We start from the raw sequence: 20,116 nt of genomic DNA, 5'->3' as shown, positions 1-20,116 counted from the left end.
GACTGAGTGTAAACACAAAAAATATTTTATTTTATGTGCTGGAATGTGCAGAAAATAGGTTTAAATGTTAAACTAATTTCTTCCAGTCAGAGAATGTTGCATAGCCTATAATTACATTTTTGCTTGATGCATAAAGTTAAAAGATTAAAACTGATAAAACAAGTTAAAAAAAGAGATTTTTCCATTTGATTACATTTTGTATGATGGATTATGTAGAAAAAGTAGAATTGGGCTGACAGATCTATCACTTTATCACCTCTTCAGGTTGTAAATCGTGTTTTTAAAAAGTAACTAAGTAACTAAGTAATTAATTACTTTTGAAAATAAGTAATCAGTAAAGTAACGGGATTACTTTTTTGGGGAAGTAATCAGTAATTAGTTACTGATTACTTTTTTCAAGTAACTTGACCAACACTGCCTAACATTCACACACATACTCACACTCCCTAAAGATATGTCACAGGCAACTCGGGGTGGACGCATGGACAGGAAGAGCCAGTACGGTGACCCAGAGAGGTCAAACACACTACACACTGTCTTCCTCCCCTCACCCGAACCTGAACCCAGCAGATGACTGCCCCTCCCTGAGCCTGGTTCTGCTAGAGGTTTCTTCCTGTTAAAAGGGTGTTACCTTACAAAATAAAGCGCCTTGAGGCGATTATATAAATAAAATCATAATGAACATCAAGAAAGCACATGCAAATAGAAAATACTGCAAAAGCACATGAAAAACAATGGAAGTGTTTCGCAGTGACAAAAACGTGATGGAACAGCTTCAGAAGTGACAGATACCAAAACATGCAAAGGACTGAGACATGCTGAAAAGAAGTGTGGGATCATTGGTGTTGTGAGGGAGAAAAATATGCAGGCAATGTGCGTTCTGATCACATGACTATAGATAATTAGCTACTATTAGTTGTTTACTGCAGCTGTTTCATCAAATGATTTTCTCCCCTAACCACTTCCATTGTTTAAGTTACAGTGTGTTTGATACGGTAAGCCAGGAGATCAAACCACTGACATCCCAAAGACAACCTGCTCCACCACCTGAGCCACAGTTACCCCAAACCCATCAGCTTAAATTTATAGCAAACAACCTTCTTTTTTTTTTTTTTTTGCTTAGTGTTTAAACTGGCTTACACATACCTAGTGTTCATGGTCACGTATCATGGGTTTAAATGCATGTTAGAATAGATTTGAGACTTCTACCCACCCCACCCCTACATTTTCTGTTGCTTTGAATACTTGATCCCAGGCGTTTCAACTCATTCGTCTTTACTGCTTTTGCTTCTTACATTGCCATTTTCATCTCTTATTCACACACGTATTCCGGCTTGTTTGTACTGACGTTTGTTCCTCTTCTCTCCAGTGCATACCTCCACCTTCATCTCTCCAGGCACTCTTTGAACTGCTCCTCACCCTCACTATAGATCACAGTATCGTCTGCAAACATCATATTCCTCCCTGACCTCATCTGTCAACCCGTCAAACACCACTGCAAACAAGGCTCAGAGCTGATCACTGATGTAACACCACTGCCACACTGAAACGCTCACACCTCACCCCTTTCTCGATGTCCTCGTACATGTTGAAACTTGGATAATCATGATTATTAAACTGACATGCTACCATTTTATTAGAAATAGAACACTAAACACAACGCAGTCAAGCAGATTGAAAATACACACAATACAATTAATACAATTAACAATAGGATATATAATCTTCAGTATCAGTTTATTGTGACATAGCAAGTGTTTACAAAAGAGTGACATAATGCCAGAGTAACAGCACTTTGAAATAATGGGCTGGTATAGTTTTATAATTTGACAATGTTTAAACAAACAGTATTGAATTCTTCATCTGGCAACCCCGTCTATACAAGGTACCGTATGATACATGGCATTTTCAATTGATAACTTGCAAAAGTGGCAATATACAAACTCATCACATTAAAAGTTAGAAAAAATGTCATTATTACTGTTCTAGAAATCCTGTTTATATATACACACCTTTACACACATGGATATCGTTCTGTTACATGCACAAACGAGGCCCGTTGTTACAAATTATTCTGGCACACAAACAGAAATCAAAACAATTATCGTTTAAAAGATATTGTGTAATCACATCACAAAGTTGAGCTCACCATATCAAATCAACAGAAAAGAAAGTTATTACTAGATTTTTTTTTTTTTAATATAAGCACCACTGAAAGTTTGAATTACAAAGGGGTTGACTTTCTTGCATTTCCTCTCTGTCGCATCATAATGGCACTGGTATCTAAAAGTTGTCACTGCTACCAATCCCTGAACACACTGTTAGAGCCCTGGCACTCACCATGCATTTATTACTAAATACAGATTTTTAGCCCATTTATGGTTTTCTCGATCATCAGACTTTATCATCATCATCCCCTGGAGTGCAGTACAAGAACATTATTTATGACTTTACGAATTCTACAGATTGCTTTAAATCAAAGTCCGCACTCTGTTGTGCAAATGTGTAGATGAAGAGCGGGAAGCATTTGAAAGCTCTGAACAAAGCTTTCAAATGCTTCCCAAATGCTAATAAGTGGACCAAACGACTTGTTGATGAGTATAAAGATCACAACCGTGGGCTGAAGGACATTTTTTAAATTTCCCTTTCTAGCTTTTGAAGTTTTCATGTCAGCATCTTTCCTACTAAAAATGCCTCAAACTTTTCATTAGAGAGGATTGCAGTAATGTTCTGGTTGAAATGAATGAAAGATTGAATTGACATAAGAAAAAATAAAAACTGTGCTTTAATTTCTTAACTTAGACCTGCTGGAGGTTCTGCTCATTTAGAATGATTTTCATAACAAATTTATGTCACAACAATATAATATAACATTTGTTTGAACAGAAACAGTTGATATACATATCGTATCACTGCTAAAACTCCCCACTATGTTCTGTTAAAACAAATATTGCTTTCTTATGAAATACATTTTATTTTGAAAGTCACCCTAAACAATGGGAAAGATATTCTCAAATTCCATGAGCATAGACAAAAGATATGTTTAGGAAACCTAATAAAGTTTTCCAATGACAAAATTGTGAAGCTGATATATCTTGTGGACCCCAAATGCTTCTCAACAGACTTGTTTTTGTCTACAAACACTACTGATCCTAAAGAACACTCCAAAATATAACATCTCCATTGAAGGCCTTTTCTCATACACTAGCTGCCATGACGGTGGTAGGCCCGGTGGATAACATGAATACACACATACATTTCTTTCAATTATACACTGATATATGTTACAAATATGCAAAGTTGATTTTCATACAAGCCATAAGAACATTTTTTTCCATATCAAACAAACAGAAATACATGAGTTCTACACATGCTGTAGAGTCTATGTACAGTAATATAAAAAAATAAACACACAAATACATACACATATCTGTTCAAAAACCACACACAGTCCCACAAAGTGATCTCCTCTCAATGGAGTGTACATCTTCACGGGTTATTAGAGTTAAACTCATGTTACTGTAGCCGTTATCTTCTGTAGAGTTCACCAAGGATCCAATCTGCTACATATCCAGAAATGACCCGCAATCTTGTGGTGTCACAATTCAGATTTTACCATCATTTAACAGACACTGCAAAATGGAAATAAGATTAAAGAACAAAACAAAACAAAAGTTTGTCGCTTGTGTTACTTGGGTTTGCTTCCTTCTTCTTTTAATCCTCTAAAATTTTGTTGTGAGAGCATTTTACGCACCAAATTAAGAGCGTGCATTGGCAAATGCAACACTTTAATAATTTAAACCATGAATATACCTAATGTCTAAAATTGAAAATTTTCCTTAAGCTAATGAGTAAAATGTTCCCAGAATTACTAGGAATCTTTACTAAAACTATAAAAACTTAGTCTAGATTGTAACAAAAATAATCTGCCTTTAAAACAGTGCTAATGATCTTTCGGGAGTAGCGACAATCGTCATGAGAAAAAAAAGCATTGAATAGAAAATTGTAATATTACCATTTCATTATATAACACATACGACTGCGGCAATCAACTTTCTGCTTGCACCTACGTAGCTCCACTTTCTTCCTTTTTGGCAGTTGGTAGCATCATTACAAATATTTAGAAGACAAAAAAGGATTGTTTGTGCCTAATTAGCTGTAGAGTCCCCTTTACAACGTGGTTCACATAAACGAGTGGATCAAGTAGAAATTCATGTTTCATTCAAAGCCTTTAACTGCAACTGACTGGGTTTGCCTGGTACAGCAACATATTGGCTATTTTCCAGAAAGTAAAAAAAAAAAAAGTACAGCTGGAAAAATATCAATTGACAAGATAATTTTATATGTATATAAATAAAATAAAAAAACAAATCAACCAATGCCCCCCCCCCCTTCTTTTTAAAACAAGCTTTGTGTTCTTGTCAAAGTTTTGGCGAGTAAACATTTTCAAAGCTGACTGCCTTCAATGTGATCTTGCGCCACTGCAACAAAACCTTTTTTGGCAAGTTTCTATTGACTCACATATTAGGACACAGTGAAAATAGTTCTTGCCTTACAGTTAGATATTAAACCAAAACCACTGGGCAAATTAAACAGCAAGCGACAGCTACAACAGTGACACTCCAAGGCCAACTTAAAGATGGCATTATTGCTTACATAGTAAATGCAGGACTCTACGGGAGTCCAGTGAGGCCAGAAAATAAACTGTTTTTCAACAACTGAACCTTGATTCAAGTAAAAAAAACAAAAAAACAAACTTGAACTTGGAAGAGAGATAGTAAAAGTTAGTACCTCAGTAAACCATTATGAATGATTTGCATCTTCAAGTTGGTCTGGAAGTTGAACCATTTACTCAAAGAAAAAACAAACAGAAAACAAAACAAGCAGATATCAGGATTTCTTCTTCTTCTGTGAAGCAACATTAGACTAAATGATCTGGGCATCAGCCAAAACTATGACAATAAAACTCAGGCTCGTACACAAAGCAGCATGTTAACCACTGTCATATGCTTGTCATTGCGATCTGTATTGTAATTGCCTATGAAGTATCAGTTAGCACTTTTGCAGTTTTTCTCATCAGACCTTGATAACAGTACACAACTTTTGTTTTTTAAATTTATTGTAATAACAGTCTTCTGGATTGAGCCATTTTGTGGGGGTGGGGATAAAGACCAGGCAAGGGCAAACCGGAAGGCCAGGTGGACAGAAACAGTCAAAGCATTTGAAAGGTATTGAAATGCTACTTGGCCCAGTGTGGTGTTCAGGAGTGCAACTACTCTGATTTATGGCAGTAAAGGTCTTTAAGGGCTTTAAGTTCTTCAATTAGTGTCTTGTTTTGGTTCTCCAGAACGGCCACTCGGTTCTCCAGACATTTAACATATTCCTTCTTCTTCCTGCGACATTCACGGGCCGCCTCTCTGTAGAAGGATAAGACACAATTTGGGTTTTTGTTTCCTTCTGCATGTTGGATTTGATGGGTACTCATTAGCCTCCTTTCTATTACCTGCAATGTGAACACTTCTCAAATGTACCAAACTCTGGGCTGAAACATACTCACTACTATGAATCACTACTAACTTGCTATGAATACCCTGCGATTCCTGGTGCTTGCAGCCGTAGAAATGTATTTGAAGAAACTGCAAAGACATTACAAAACAAACAAACACAAAAACACACAGTCCTCCTTTTTTATACCTGTTCTTCATGAGGCGGACCTCGCGTTTTCTGGTGACCTCCTCAGTGGCACCCTGGGTCGGAAGAGCAGGGGACGAGGCCATGACTACCCCGGGAGCAATGGTGCTGGCAGGGGCTGCTCGGATCTGATAGGCCTGAACGTCACCTGAGGCAGCTAACAGGAAAATTTGACAGAAAGCAGATGTTTAATTTGGCCTCTTAATGAACCGAGTTCATTGTTTAACTATCTTGTTTACTAACGATGAACATCCAAATGTTTTTGTCTTTGCTGCCAAAGACAAAAGAATGCTTTGAAGAATGGCTGTGCTCATGGATAATAGACTGCCACTCTTACCTTGGACCACCACCTGGTTGCTGGGAACCAGTATCTGCTGGCCGTCACTGGTCTGTGCATACTGCAGTATGGTGGCACCAGGCTGGGCTGCTGCTGCATTGGTCATAGTCAGAGTCTGAAGGCCCTGTACTCCATCTGTGCCATTATTGGCCAACTGAATGGCTCCACCCTGTGTGATTGCAACTATTTGAGGGACAAATGAAAGGGGAGAAAAATAAAAGGACAGAAAACACATTATAAATTTGTTTCATTCTTATCGTTCTTCGCTCCCCAGTCTTCCCATAAAGAAAACATTGTGATGAATGTGCTGTGAAGTTGTTATTGTTTCTTTTAGAGTCTTGCGCTTAATCAAACATGAAGCATCAAACTGTATTTCTGTGATGAACTTGCACAAACTGTTAAACATTTCTTGGACTGCCCCACAAACAAAACAATTAGCTAAACAGGTCAGACTCATTGTCTTCCTCGATGTGATGAATATGTGGAATATTAACTGCCCTTTACTTTCTTAACCCAGTTTAAGTCATTTAAAAATGCTTTAAACTGCACTGAAAACATAACATATTTTAATCCTAGTGTGATCTCCCTCAATATGTTTACATTTATATTAAGTAATCAAGGTTTTTGTATTACTGGGGAGATCATTTAAGACTTCACATGAAGTAGTGAGGTTGATGGTTAAATTGCTTTATTTATTATAAATATTTTATATTTTAATTCCTAATTATATTCTTTTAATTACTAAAATAACTTAACATAATTTAATTACTGAACCAAATGTCACTTACTGTATTGGCCGCTGCTGGTCTGGTAGATGGGTGTCGGGACAGTAACAGTGGTGATTGCAGGTGTGGCGGCAGCAGCAGATGAGTCTTCTTCGGCCTTTTCTTCCTCGATACGAGGGACAGCAGGTGCATCAGACGAAAGGTCGTTCAGAATTTTCCTGTTAGGACACGCAGAAGTGGATTTACTGTCAATCCTAGTTATCCATATAAAATAATGTATCAGCCTTAGCATGAGCGTTAAGTCAGGGCAAGCGAGACAGCCAGTGCCCTGTGAAATCTAAAAATAGACATCAGCTACCAAAGTGAAAGCAAACTCTCTCTTTAAACATCAAACAGTGTTCTGTTCCATAAAGCATCTTTCACTGCTTATTTGTATCCTTCCTGTAAATATTAATGCAGTAATATTACATTATTACAATTGCTCCCATGAAAACATAATTTGGTATACTACTACTACTTGTTACATTACATTTGGATTTAACTTATTTGTCTCATAATAAACCTTTAACAATATAAATCTGAGGCCACACACCAACACAAATCCTAATGTGGACACACATATGACCTTTTATTTAGAATTTAGGTATAAAAACAAAGCAATCAGCACAAAGCAAAGGTGAAAATCAGCACAAAGAGACTTTAAGGCATCACAGTGAGTCTACTTTAGAAACAAATAGAAAATGAGGCTGCAGCCTGACTGCTCATCACTGCCTTTGTTAGCTCTTCAAGTTCAGGATCTGGCTGCTGGACTGGGGTCTGCATTCATTCAGTTTTAACATCATTTTGGGTTCTAGGCTAGGTTAACGTTAGCACACTGACTCTGTAGATGCTTGCAAGGAGCTTGGTTTTATCACTGTAATGGAGTTGTTTCTGTCCGGGATGCAGTTTGCACTTTGCACTCGTTTTTGGGGGAATACAAATAAAAGAAATGCCCATATCCATGCTGTAGGCACACCAATATCCCCCCCCCCCACACACAAACTAAAATTAGCAGATTGTATTGCAACCAATATGCACAATTTTATCAATTTTATCAAGCAAGAAGAAATTTAACTTTTGGGAACTACTTCTCGATTCCTGAAATTTACAGAGCCAAATGAAAATGGTTTAGTGGCCATCTGACAGTTTTCCCCCAAAGCTTTAGACTCGTCTGTGGCATAACACCACTGTCTTGAATGTCTTAATTACCTGTATGAGGGGCGCCGTGACAGAATCTCTCTGCGCTTCTGAGAGTCGGTCACACTGTCTACAGACTCCTGCGAATCCTCGCTTTCTGCTATGGTGGAGATCTGGAGCATCAATCAAAAGAACAAGACATTAATCAACACTTCATGGCTAATGATCTTGTGCTAAGGCTGAATAAAAAGACAGTACTGCTCAAGCTTCACCTGTACGGCTTGGACCTGTGGGGACTGGATTACAGATGGCTGCGCAGCCTGGATCACACCGTGGACCTGAACCGTCTGTCCGTTGGGCAGCTGTACCAGTGTTACTGTGGGACCTGTTGCTGAAGCATGTCCTGCTGCCATGGACACCTAAATTCAGAGGTGATATGACTGAGCTATCACATGCATTTTAACACACTTCAAGATGGGCACTGAAGGCACTGAAAGTAGGGGAAATTGTGTCAACATCATCTTCATCACGTGATTGATACCTGCGCCAAAGTAGCAATCTGTGCCGGGGTGATCTGCTGGTTCTCCGTCTCAGTCACAGCAGTCTCTGCCCCCTGCTGAACCTCTGCTGCTGACTCCATCTTCATTGGCTAACCTGATGTTGTAACCTGGGTACAGATTTGAATGAACGTGTTAAAACGAAGCTTTTGGGGAGCTGCAGCAAACGACTCGCCAGGTGTCAGAAGCTGACTGAAGCTTAGAATATGTTTGAATTTAAACTTCCACTTAAATAAAAACACCAAACTAGATGACTCAGAATGAGTCACCAAGGAGTCAATAACAGTAAACATAACAACAGTTGTCAACCACTGGCCATCTGAGTAAAGAGGTTTAACATACTATCATTCTCTTAAAAAAATATGGCTTTTATGATGCTAATCATCAATAATAAAATCTCCTGGAGCTTCTTCTATACCTGTGCAATGTTCTGGTATTTAAAGCCCGCACTGCTTTACAATAAGCTGAAGGCATTTGTCGTCATCATGTCTGAATGTAAACCCTGGTCACTTTTCTGTAAAGGCAGAACTGCAATTACTTACTAGGTCAGACCTTAAAATAATTCTGCATGAACACAGCATACCTCTGAGAGAATGGCGTCACAAAGCTACTACTCTTCTGCTTCTCTACGAGTTTGTCAGCTCAGCAAAAGACGACTGCTTTGGGTAACAGCAGCAAGAACAGAAAAGGCCAACAGGGTTTTCAGCTCTCATGCTTTCAGTGTAGCGTCTGCTTTCAGTCGGTTTCACAGTCTCACATTTCCCGAGCTAATCTAAAAAAAAAAAGACTTTTCTCCCTAAAATTTAAGCACAATACATTTTAAGTGGTTCCCCTGCAGGTTTCTGTCATTCAACTTATTCACATTACTACAAATGTAAATATTGTAAAATATAACTTTACAGTAAAATGTTAAAAAGGTTTTTGAGTTAGTTCAGCTGTTTATAACATACCAACAAACCCAGAGCAGTAACTTCACTGTTCATATATGAGAAATTCAGCCCCAAACAAAGACAGGATTGATCAGGATCTAACAGCAAAAAAATCCGACTGTGTCCTCACGTCCAGGAAGGTGAGTTTGGAGCTGAGCAGTTAGTTGAAGATGAATCAAAACTGACATTCAGAACCTCTGATCAGGGTTTTTATTATTTTAATTCCATTAATACTTTTATGTACTATCCCCTTTCAAACATACTACTGTGTTGTCACGTAACTTTGCCCACTCAGTCGGCTGAGTGTTTGACTGGAGGAAAAGTCAAACACTCAGCCGACTGCACAACTCAATCAGTTTGTGCCAAATAACAATGCTGTGTCTGTTATTTGCTCACATTTTTGGCTTTAGTAAAAACAACATCAGAATAAAACTGAAAACTGCAGGAAAAATAGTTTCAGTGACTAAAAGTAACACCGCATATCTGCTACAACACTTGGCACACATTCATATAACAAACATGACCTGGATGCATTGGGAAATAACTGAATATTCATTCCCCTGGAAAGGTTGTTTTTACCATGTCATTACTCTGAAAACACCCACAGACAACACTGCTTCACAACAAGGCCTTACTCTCCCGACGCAGGCACGACACTTTATCTCTGCTCTGTTCAGAGTGAGCAGAGGTTTCAGTGTGACAGAGAGCAGAGCACCCTGTCAGATGAAAACTTGTGATCACTTCACTTACTGTTATTATGTAAATGCAGCTGAAATCACAGCACAGCCAGGATTGTTGACATACGTCAAACGGTAAAGTATTCACAATAGCCTTACGAATCTCAATGAATAAAACCGTGAGGAGCAATAAGATAAAAGAGGCTGAAAATCATCTCTACACTCCTGTATTCTCTTTTATTCCACGTTATCTCATCTGCTCTTCTGTTTGGGAACAGTTTTTCGGTTTCAGTTTGAATGCATCCACAGACTGACATGCCCTATCCAATTATGACACGCGTATCGTCGCTTCACACCGTATTTTGCCTCTCTGTGAAATTGAAAAATAACTAGCAAAGAAAGACAAAAACTCTTTTTAAGGACATATTGCCGCTTGATTTTCTTCATGGTAGCTTCCATCATATTCAACAAAATCTGCAAAGAGTGTGACTTTTTGCTGACGTGTGACTTTCCCTGATGAGTATGACATCAGACAGGCCAACGTCCTCCTTCCAACTGTAATTTAAAAAAGCCATTCCTTCATATACACAGAGTAAAAATCAGCCTTTAGAAAATGTGGGACACTGTCTCAAGATGTGGGTCGAGGGATAAGGAATAAAAACAGAGAAACATCTGGTCACCCTAGTGACATATTCTGTGACAGAGGCTTAAAAAAATAACCAAATCACAGGTTAGGTTGTTCTTAGAGATTATCAACAATTTCATTTTCTTTGTGTAATTCAGACCACATTATCAGAGCTTGATCAACATCTTAATTTTGCTGCTGAAGCCATTTTCAGGGAGTTAACAATATTAACCAATTGCGCGGGGAAGACAAAAAAATGCAGTTAAACATAAACAAGTCTAACTGCACATTTTATATATCAAATATAAGTGAAAGCAGTGCACTTTCAACAGTCTTTCTACAAGACAGAGAATTACTGCTGTAGTAACTGAAAGAAGTGCACAACTTTTTGGGCTTAAATTATTTCTGTAAAATTACAGAAAAAGTTCTGGGGGCTCACAAACAAGACTGTCCTGTAATAAAATAAAAAAAAGAAGGAATTTCCTGTTTTTTCACATTACTGTTATTTAAATGAGTAATTATTAAGTACTAAGACAGTTATTTCAGCTGTTTATAACATATGTGAAGCATCAGAATAATTCTGTTTTTAAAGTGAGACAACTGTGCGCATGTATAAAGGAGTCACGCCAAGAGCAGTAACTTCACTGTTCATATATGAGAAATTCAGCCCCAAATAAAGACAGGGTTGATCAGGATCTAACAGCAAAAAAATTCGACCTTGTCCTCACGTCCAGGAAGGTGAGTTTGGAGCCGAGCAGTTAGTTGAAGATGAATCAAAACTGACATCTTTATGTTCAGGGTTTATGTTATTTTAATTCCATTAATACTTTTACATTTAAAATTAAATCATTGCTTTTCTTCACATTTTCCAAAGCTGTTAAGGGGGCTGGGTTGGAGTTTTTGCCGTGCTAATTCGAGCACCTGGGCCTTATGTTTGACATCCCTGCACTAGACACTATATTGTGCATCTGAATTGTGTTTTCACCATTGTCTGCATGGGCAAATGTTTATGAAAGAAAAAAATGTCCCAAACAATGGGATAGAAATTATTTTGTGAAGATGCAAATCTACTCATTAACACATACAAAGGTGATCCAGGGTAATTCCAAGGGGACACATGGGCGTGCCCCACGTCATCTTCAATAACAAACACACACAAAATGCTTTTATTTTGGAAAGGAAAATTATTGAACTTCTTTTTTCTTTAATAAAATAAAAATGGTTAATGATCATGAAGGGCATCTTGGGCTTCCCTAACAAATCCTGATCAATTATCAGGAGGTCACACTTCAAACTCAACTTAGCTGCTCCTAACCCAAAGGCCCCACATTAACTATGATTCTAATAAAGGAGCTTTGGAGAGGTGATCCCCGCCTGACTTCAGGCGATGCAGCGAGTGTTGATCTGGGACGTGTTGTTCTTTGAGCTCCGTGATCTCACACAGTGCGTAGCTTCTCCCCGCTGCATGATTGGCTTTACACATTTCTCCCTCTGCTTTTCAAAAATCACTCGGATGCTCCGTGTGTGACAGCAGCGCCACATGGCCGGGTAACGCCCCCTCAACGCACACCGATCACATCCCAGGAGATGTGCCGCAATTTTTTTAAAAAAGTAATGAGACCGCAGACACACGATGTGCGTTAAATCCACAGGCCCGTGGGTTATGTTTTTAACGGGCGACCAAACGCTGAGGCCTACGATGTCACATTTCTGTGTGCACATCGACGCAAACTCGGAGCAAAATCACTAACCACGAAAGAGCGTCGATACAAATGGGTATGCAATCATACATGTAAATGTACATATTCATGTACATATAAAAGAATAACAATCAAGTCTCTCAAGTGACGGAGAAAAACGCAAATATCGTAGCTAGTGTTTTCAGTGCGCCTTTAACGGGAGGGAAACAGCGCAAATCTTTGCGCAGAAAGCTCAGTCAGCTACAGCATCATTTACATGTGAGCGTATTAACAAAGCTAAAGTCCGACCGCCGTTTGTTGTGTCTTAACACTCTGCCCATCCTGGTTCACTAGCAAAGCCACACATCTGCTCCGTTTCTCCCAAACAGCCGCAGACTCCCCTCCCTCCATCCTGCTACAAACACACCGCGGCGCCATGATCTCTTTGTTTGCTTCGGGCCGAACCCGACCAGACCGACACTTTCTACGGCAGTGTCCCGTCCCTGTGAGCCCCGGACACCGCTTCGTCCTTACCGATACAGTCTCCCTTCGTCACTCCCAGGCCTCCGGAGCTCCACTTTTATTCTGGCCGACACGTAAGAGCCCGCGTCAGGCTACACCTCCGCCGCGTCACCGGGAACAACAACACGGAGATTGGAGAAGGACGAGAAAGCAGATGGCGACGCTGACCGGAAATAAACGAAGTGCAGACGGAAAATGCCGGAAAATGCCGAGAATGAACGGATAGCAACGACACCCTCGTGCCCCATGAAACGTCTGGCAAAATAACTAAAAAAACAATACGCGGTTTATTTGCAATTCAATAATTACACAACAAAAGCAATAAAAATCTGTCAGCTAAAGCTGGTGGTCATAAAAGCGTGTTGTAAACGTGAGGGTCGCTGCGTTCATCTAAAGCCGGATTAGACATATGACAAAGCAGGAAACAGAAATTCTGTAAAATATTAGTGACAGACAAGCTACTTTCTATTTTTTTTCTATGTTTTTTTTAAAATATATATATTTTCAACGGTATTAATACAAACACAGTCCAGTTAACTAATTAATTTGGAAGCCCCGTGGTTTTATCTGAAACTTATACATCATTGGGCGCTCCTCAGCCTTGATTGCCTCTCCCAGTGGCCCCCAGTTAGTTGTATTGATTTGTTAGTTTAGTGGAGCTGCGGGGTTTTTAAAAAAATATTTATTAATTTTTATCAAGTACTGCGATTATAGATCACAACTTGTATTATTAGAAATGTATTATAACAAGGTTAAATATCTAACTTCACGGGGGATTTTTTTAAAAAGGATTTTAACTTGCTTTTCAAACTAATGAAACCTCTGCTCGACTGTAACAGGTCTGTGCTTTTACTACCACATGGTAATATAATTATGTGTTACTGAATATTTCCTGGGGCACATTAAGTCTTGTTTCTTCAAGTTATCTAGTTACTGCCTCCAGTTACAACTTTGTAACATCTCATTGTGATAGTCTGTTTGTCTTAAAGAGCCTGTCTGATGTACTGAACTACGCCTGTACACTCGTTCATTCGTTGGGGATCTACAAATTAGGAAAAACATTTAAAATGAAAATATGCAGTTTTAACTTAAGCCCTTAAAATTCTATCTATATATCTATCTTCCATTTTCTTCTACTTTTAGCATGAGGATTACACTTAGATCCATTAGTTGTTCTGGTGTTTCTTGCAGTAAGTTTCAGGCAGGTCCCAGAGGAAAACTCTTCATGAATAGATTTATTCAAAAGATGAATGCTGCTTCTTGCACACAGCTGGAATTAAAGTCAGTGTCAGTACAATTCTTGCAAAAACTTTACAGCAGAAACAGTATTAAGCTTATCCTTACTGACACCAAAGCACAGTCTGACTCACAGTGATGGTGAAGATGCCCTGCATTTTATCACCTTTCACTTTCTTTGTAACCACACTACAAGAGATACAGTGTACATCATTTTCACATTAATCAGAAATAAGTACATTGTAATGGTTTACTGAGAGCCTCTGATGAAATGAAGAAAAAGTTAAAGCTTTTAGCACACGTAATGATTTTCAAATTATGACAACCCAACTTTTTGCTGTGAAAAAGACCAACTTGCTGTAGCCATTCAGAATCTAACCACAAGAGGGCAGCATAAGACCAGCTGAGCATGTGCACGAATAGATTTCGCAGACATTCAATCTGCTAGAAAACGTAAGCCATCTCAAGTGAGAAGTTTTCAAGAGATCAGCCAAAGGCAAACAAGAGAGAGAGAGAGAACTTTGCAAACTTAATGTGAAGTACTTGCAGATTTTCTCTCAGGCGTTTATATGCTAATGAGGAGACTGAACTCCAGCCTGGGACTCAAGAGGACACAGATCCAGTTTTACTACCTAATCACTGGGTTAGAATTTAACATACATACATACATAATTAAATCCTGATAAAAAATATTCTGTATCACACATCCAAGAATGAGCAAAAATATATCAGCTAGATTTTTAAATCTTGCAACAAAAAACATTCTATATGTAGAAATGAACAAATATGGCTATATCAGACATTACATAATCAGATGTAACAGATTGTTGTGATGTTCAATGTAGAAGAAATAAAGTGGATATGATCAGTGTCCAAGCTGTCATCATTAAAAGGCTCATGACAGTCAGAAATAATCAAATTTTAAACGTACTTTGTGCAATATGCACAAAGTACGTTTAAAATTTGATTTGATTGTCAAAGAATTTGACAATATGTCAAATTCTTTGGTGATGTTGCGACATGAAAAATACTCTCATAAAGAGAGGTGTAGATTTGTGAACTGACACCAGGTGGCAGTGTGATGGACAGATGTACTGAGTTTTAATTATTATTTAATAATCCATCCATCTTCTTCTGTTTATTCAATTCAGAAGCTTATCCCAGCTGTCAGGTACACTTAGACAGGTCGCCAGTCTATCGCAGGGCCAACACAATCTGTCACGCTCACATTTAGAATCACCAATTAACCTAATATGGATGTCTTTGGCCAGGGTGTCCAGACCTGTGGAGAACTTGCACACTGCACACTGAAAGAAAGTGTAGTTTATTGATCCCCATGGGGAAATTCCTCTCTGCCCTTAACCCATTCACTCAGTGAAGCAGTGGGCAGCCATTGGGCACCCAGGGAGCAGTGTGAAGGGACGGTACCTTGCTCAGGGGTACCTCAGGGTAGCTGTTCAGGGGAATCGAACCCCCAACCTTCCGATCATGGGGCCACCACGTTACCTACTGAGCTATCCCTGCCAGAAGGAGCTGAATTTGAACGCAGGATCTTCTTGACAGCGCTGTACCACCCTCAACCTTCCCCCATTTAACCATTGCTAGATTTTAGTTATCGATATATAGATATATATATAGTGTCTAATTTGAATCTGTACAGATGCATTCAGTGAGTTGTTGTCGTCGATTTTTGTTGAGACCTCATTTTGGGAGAAAACAGGGTGGAACCTAGAACTTTGTTTTACCAGCAATGTTCTAGGTTCAAACCTCCTCGTCAGCCTTTGTTATGGACTTTGCATTTTCTACCAGTGCCTGCTCCATTTTCTTCCCAGCACAGGAGACTGTTAGGGAAATGAATGAATTCAAGTTGGCTCGTGGTGTGGATGTGAGCAGCTGCCTCCCTGTATTAGCCTTGCAATGAACTGGTGATTTGTTCAAGGTGTAACCCCCCACTTTCCTAATAATAGCAGTGATAAGCTCCAGCTCTCTTCCCACCCCGATGTGGATATGAGGCTCAGAAATCTGATGGATGGATGTTTAGAGTAGACGATGAATGGTGCAAAGATTCAGAGGAAGCGAGGGATTAAAAATGCCACACAAATTATGACAATGCCAATCTTTGAGAAAAATGCAAAGAAAGAAGAAGTGGTAGAAGAAAAAGAATAATTTACACACTTCACTGCTCAAACCCTCTCCAACCACACCAATATAGATGGATATGAAGCTCTGTTCTCATGAGCTTTGTTCTCATGCACAGCTCTGCTGGGCAATGCCTGGAGAACTTCAGGGCTGCTGTGCATTTGTGAAAATGGTTATGCAGTCCAAGGTTCTTTCTTTTTCCCTTCATTCTTTTTCCTCTTCCCCGGAACCAAAAATTGGTATTTCGACCTTACCACATGGTGGCACTGTAAAGCTGCGAAAATTCTGAGACCATGTGCTCCTCGGTCTCTGGCTCGTCCTACCCAGGACTGGAGAGACGAGAGCTGCTGGTGTGTCGCCGCGCAGATATGCAGAGTTTATCAAGGCAATTCTTTTTATAATCCTCCTGATGCTCGTTGCCGGTGTTTTATCTGTTTAATAGCATTTTACTGCTACACGCCGTAAAAAACACCCTTTTTATTGTGGCACCAAACACATTGTTTGGGGATTTGACCCTGCCTGGGTAATGAACAGCAGTGAATTTGCAGCCAGTTATATATATTAAAATAAAGAGGTGGAAAAAAGAACAAGAGGTGAGGAGGTGCTGAGGTGGGGGTGGGGGTTAACCCAAAGAGGAGAGGAGGAATATTTTACAGCCTGTTCTCCATGTCTCATTAGAGGTTTCAGCTCTGCTGATTTTTAACCATTTTTGCTGGATCGTCGTGGCAAAAAAATCAACACTGACTTTGTCAAATAGACCTTGTAAAACAGAAAAAAAATTAGGTACAAAACAGCCTTTTAATTAAAAGATAAATGTTGTTTTCGAGACTTGAAACATATATTTGTAAAATCCTGGCATTGAATGTTGGGACACTGCAGCTCTACAAAGGAGGAAAACCTGGAATCTAACAGGGATCAGATTTAAACGAGTGGAAACGTACAAGCAGTCCAACACCCTCCATCACCATCACAGCTTCTAATACAGAACTGCGTTTTGAAACATGCATCTAGAGTTGCATGTAGGTGATGTTATTATCCTAGATATTTAACATGCATAGAGAATGTCTCCTAAGTAGCAGTGAAGCAGTGTCTTACTCATATCTACATGTAGCCGTTATCCACTGGTTTCCATTTACCACTCGTTGACCACACCTATAGGGCTTTTCTGTGTGATATCTTGTCCCTATTGGTGCTCACTTCTTTACCTTCCTCGAGATTTCACTCTTGACTTCACACTTCTTCCTCCTTTACTCCAGAAGGTCAAGAGTCACCACTACAAGACTAAACATTTTCTTACATAACCAATGCTGAGAAAACGTAGTCCCACAATTAAAGGTTTGCATTTGTGTTGGAAAAACAGTTTCACTAAAATCTCTCTAGTCAGTAGCCAGAAGCTAAGAGGTGGCTCAGCAGAATTACCCCTCACCAATGAAGATGACTCAGGGATGCAAAGCCAAGCCAAACACAGCAGAAAAAATATCAAACAGATGAAACAAGATTGTAGTAAAATGAGGACTGACAATGTGCACAGCAGAACACACACACAAAATTACAAACTATATTTATGTTTCACTAACAGCTGTCAAGCTGCAAATACATCACAACAATGCTTTCAGGTAGCAGCAGGGAGCTAATACAAGAGCAATCATGTGAGCCTTCCATTACCGATCTAATACTGGTAAAACGTCCATGTCTGACATTTTCCTTCAGCACTCTGTGCTTTTAAGCAGGCACATTTAATCCTGTTTCATGTGAATTCAAACCCCATCTGGTTCACAGCAGCTGGAGTTTCAGCGACACTTCGTGCCTTCACTTTCACCTCTCGGGCAAGATCTTTTCTTTTCTTTGCATTCTTGGTTCGGAGGCATTTTATTTTTGGCCACGGCATTTTAGATCCCTGCGAGTCAAAATGTAATGATCATGAGGAGCAGGTGATGTATTAATACGGAGAAGTCATATGTTTGTTTCTTCTTTTTTGTCTAAGTAGAGAGGAATAGATATTTTAAAGAAGGAGAATGGAGCGAGACATAAAACTGATTTTACATGCAACCACAGAGGGAGAGAGACAGACAGAGAAAGAATCAATAGAGGCATTTGGTCTATTATCATAAACACACAGTGTGCGTGTGCATTTGTGTCTCTGCGAGTGTGTGTGTGTGTATGGGAAGAATGTTTTTATCTCCAGATGGTTGACTGAGATTTGGCTGGTTGGTACACAGAGTCAGAGAGAAAAAAGCGGGCAGAAGGCGTCTTTTCTACTTGAGCTCGACTAAATGCATTTGTGTGTGTGTGTGTGTATTTTGGTGTGTACCGTGTCTGCCAACCGCCTGTCTGTGTGTGTGTGTATATGCGTCTGTTTTGTGTGTACATGAGTGTGTATGCATGCGTGTGGTTGACCTTGAAGAAGGAGGATCAGTTGGAGGAGAGAGGGATGAGGAGCCCCCCACCCCCCGCCGCGCCTCCCCCTGGGTAAAGAACGACTGGCTTCTCATCCTCCTCCTGTCCTCTCTTTTTCTTCTTCTTTCTTCTCGGAGTCGTTTCTTTTACACCTCCTTCACTTTCTCCTCCTTTTTTGCTTTCTCTTCTTTCTCCTTCTTGCCTCCCTTTTCCTCTCTTACATTTACCTCCCCCCTTTTTTTCCTTTTTACCCACTCACCTTGTTTTTTATGTTCTCCCTTTTTCATTTCCACACCATGTGTCCTCGTGTTTCCTCTTGTCTTTTATGCTGTCTCCTTCCCTATCCTTATTTCCTCTCCTCCCCTCGTTTAACCTTAGTTCCTTCTCTCTCTCCTTGTCTCTTCTACCACACTTTTTCTTCTTTTCTTTTACCCTCAATCGTCTCTTCTTCTTCTCTTTTATGTACACTCATCCCTTTGTCACCCTTCTTTGCTCATCCTCCCCTCTTCTGTCCTCTTTGAATTTCCTCTTCCCTCCTTTCCCCCCTCTCTTTTCATCTTCTTTCCTGTCCACTTTAATCTTCTCTCTGTTTCATTTCTCGGTCTCTCCTGTTCTCTCCTTGTCTCTTTACATCCTTGTTTCCTTTCCTTTTTTCCTTTAAATCTTCTCTCCTATCCTCTCACTTTATGTCATGTGCCTTCACATCGAATAACCGTGCAGCTCTCCAATGCTCCCTTTCAGCGGCCAAGGTGCTCTGCATGAAAGACATGAAGAAGAAGAAAGACGTGTCTAAAGTGAAGGAGAGCAGCGGATCGAATGCCAATCTAAAACCTATTTCAAAGGCTTTGGAGACAGCAGGATGCCCAGAGGGTAATTAAAAAAATGAGAGAGAAAAAAAGCTTGCCACAAGAAATGGTCAAAGAGTCACGATGTGTCTGCGACATGTTTCATATTCACAAAAGTCTCCACACATTTACCATGTACTGTTGTCGGTGTACTTTCTCTCACTTGATTTAGTTTTGTGCCATATGTTGATCGCTCACAGCTGCTTTTCTGCTTATTCACCAGTGGCGGAGATCTTAACTTGCATTCTTATCTTTCTTAAAAATTATACAACATATGATATGATACGAGTTTGAAAATCTTCTCTTGAAAATCTTCTTCTAGCCTTTTGCCTGCTACCATGTACTATGCTGTCAGCTAACTTTAGCGGGTTTGGCTAGCAAAGTGCATCTGTAATTACCTGCACGGCGGGACATTGTACTTACAAGACTGATGGGACAGGATTTAAAAAAAAAAACCAAACGGCACTAACAGCACAACGTTTAAGAGGTGTATATCCCCGTAATACAGGCCTAGCAGACATACGCTGACTACAACCACATGTGGCAGCATTCGGTTGTCAGTCAAAGCGGCCAAGCCCTCA

At 39.6% G+C, this 20,116-nt stretch overlaps 1 protein-coding gene across 1 annotated transcript; it reads right to left on the bottom strand.

Moving 5' to 3' along the window:
* Nucleotides 1-1,720: 1,720 nt before the first annotated feature.
* creb1b (cAMP responsive element binding protein 1b) lies at nucleotides 1,721-13,087 on the bottom strand. The gene is made up of 8 exons (XM_082508565.1): nucleotides 12,931-13,087; nucleotides 8,471-8,596; nucleotides 8,202-8,348; nucleotides 8,002-8,102; nucleotides 6,817-6,971; nucleotides 6,029-6,211; nucleotides 5,695-5,848; nucleotides 1,721-5,417 (listed from the first exon to the last, which is right to left on the bottom strand). The coding sequence occupies exons 2-8, from the start codon at nucleotides 8,573-8,575 to the stop codon at nucleotides 5,273-5,275; spliced, it is 990 nt and encodes a 329-aa protein (XP_082364691.1). The 5' UTR covers nucleotides 8,576-8,596; nucleotides 12,931-13,087; the 3' UTR covers nucleotides 1,721-5,272.
* Nucleotides 13,088-20,116: the final 7,029 nt, after the last annotated feature.

The sequence above is a fragment of the Aulonocara stuartgranti genome, assembly GCF_965226115.1.
Source record: "Aulonocara stuartgranti genome assembly, chromosome: 16".
Taxonomy (NCBI): Eukaryota; Metazoa; Chordata; class Actinopteri; order Cichliformes; family Cichlidae; genus Aulonocara; species Aulonocara stuartgranti.
Note: the sequence above shows the minus strand (reverse complement) of the source record. Positions and strands in the feature narration are given on the sequence as shown.

Coding starts and splice junctions, on each gene's coding strand:
- creb1b (XM_082508565.1), bottom strand. CDS start 8,575: ATGAAGATGGAGTCAGCAGCAGAGGTTCAGCAGGGGGCAGAGACTGCT. Junction 8,349..8,470: donor AGATTGCTACTTTGGCGCAG/GTATCAATCACG, acceptor CTCTGAATTTAG/GTGTCCATGGCAGCAGGACA. Junction 8,103..8,201: donor CACAGGTCCAAGCCGTACAG/GTGAAGCTTGAG, acceptor TTGATGCTCCAG/ATCTCCACCATAGCAGAAAG.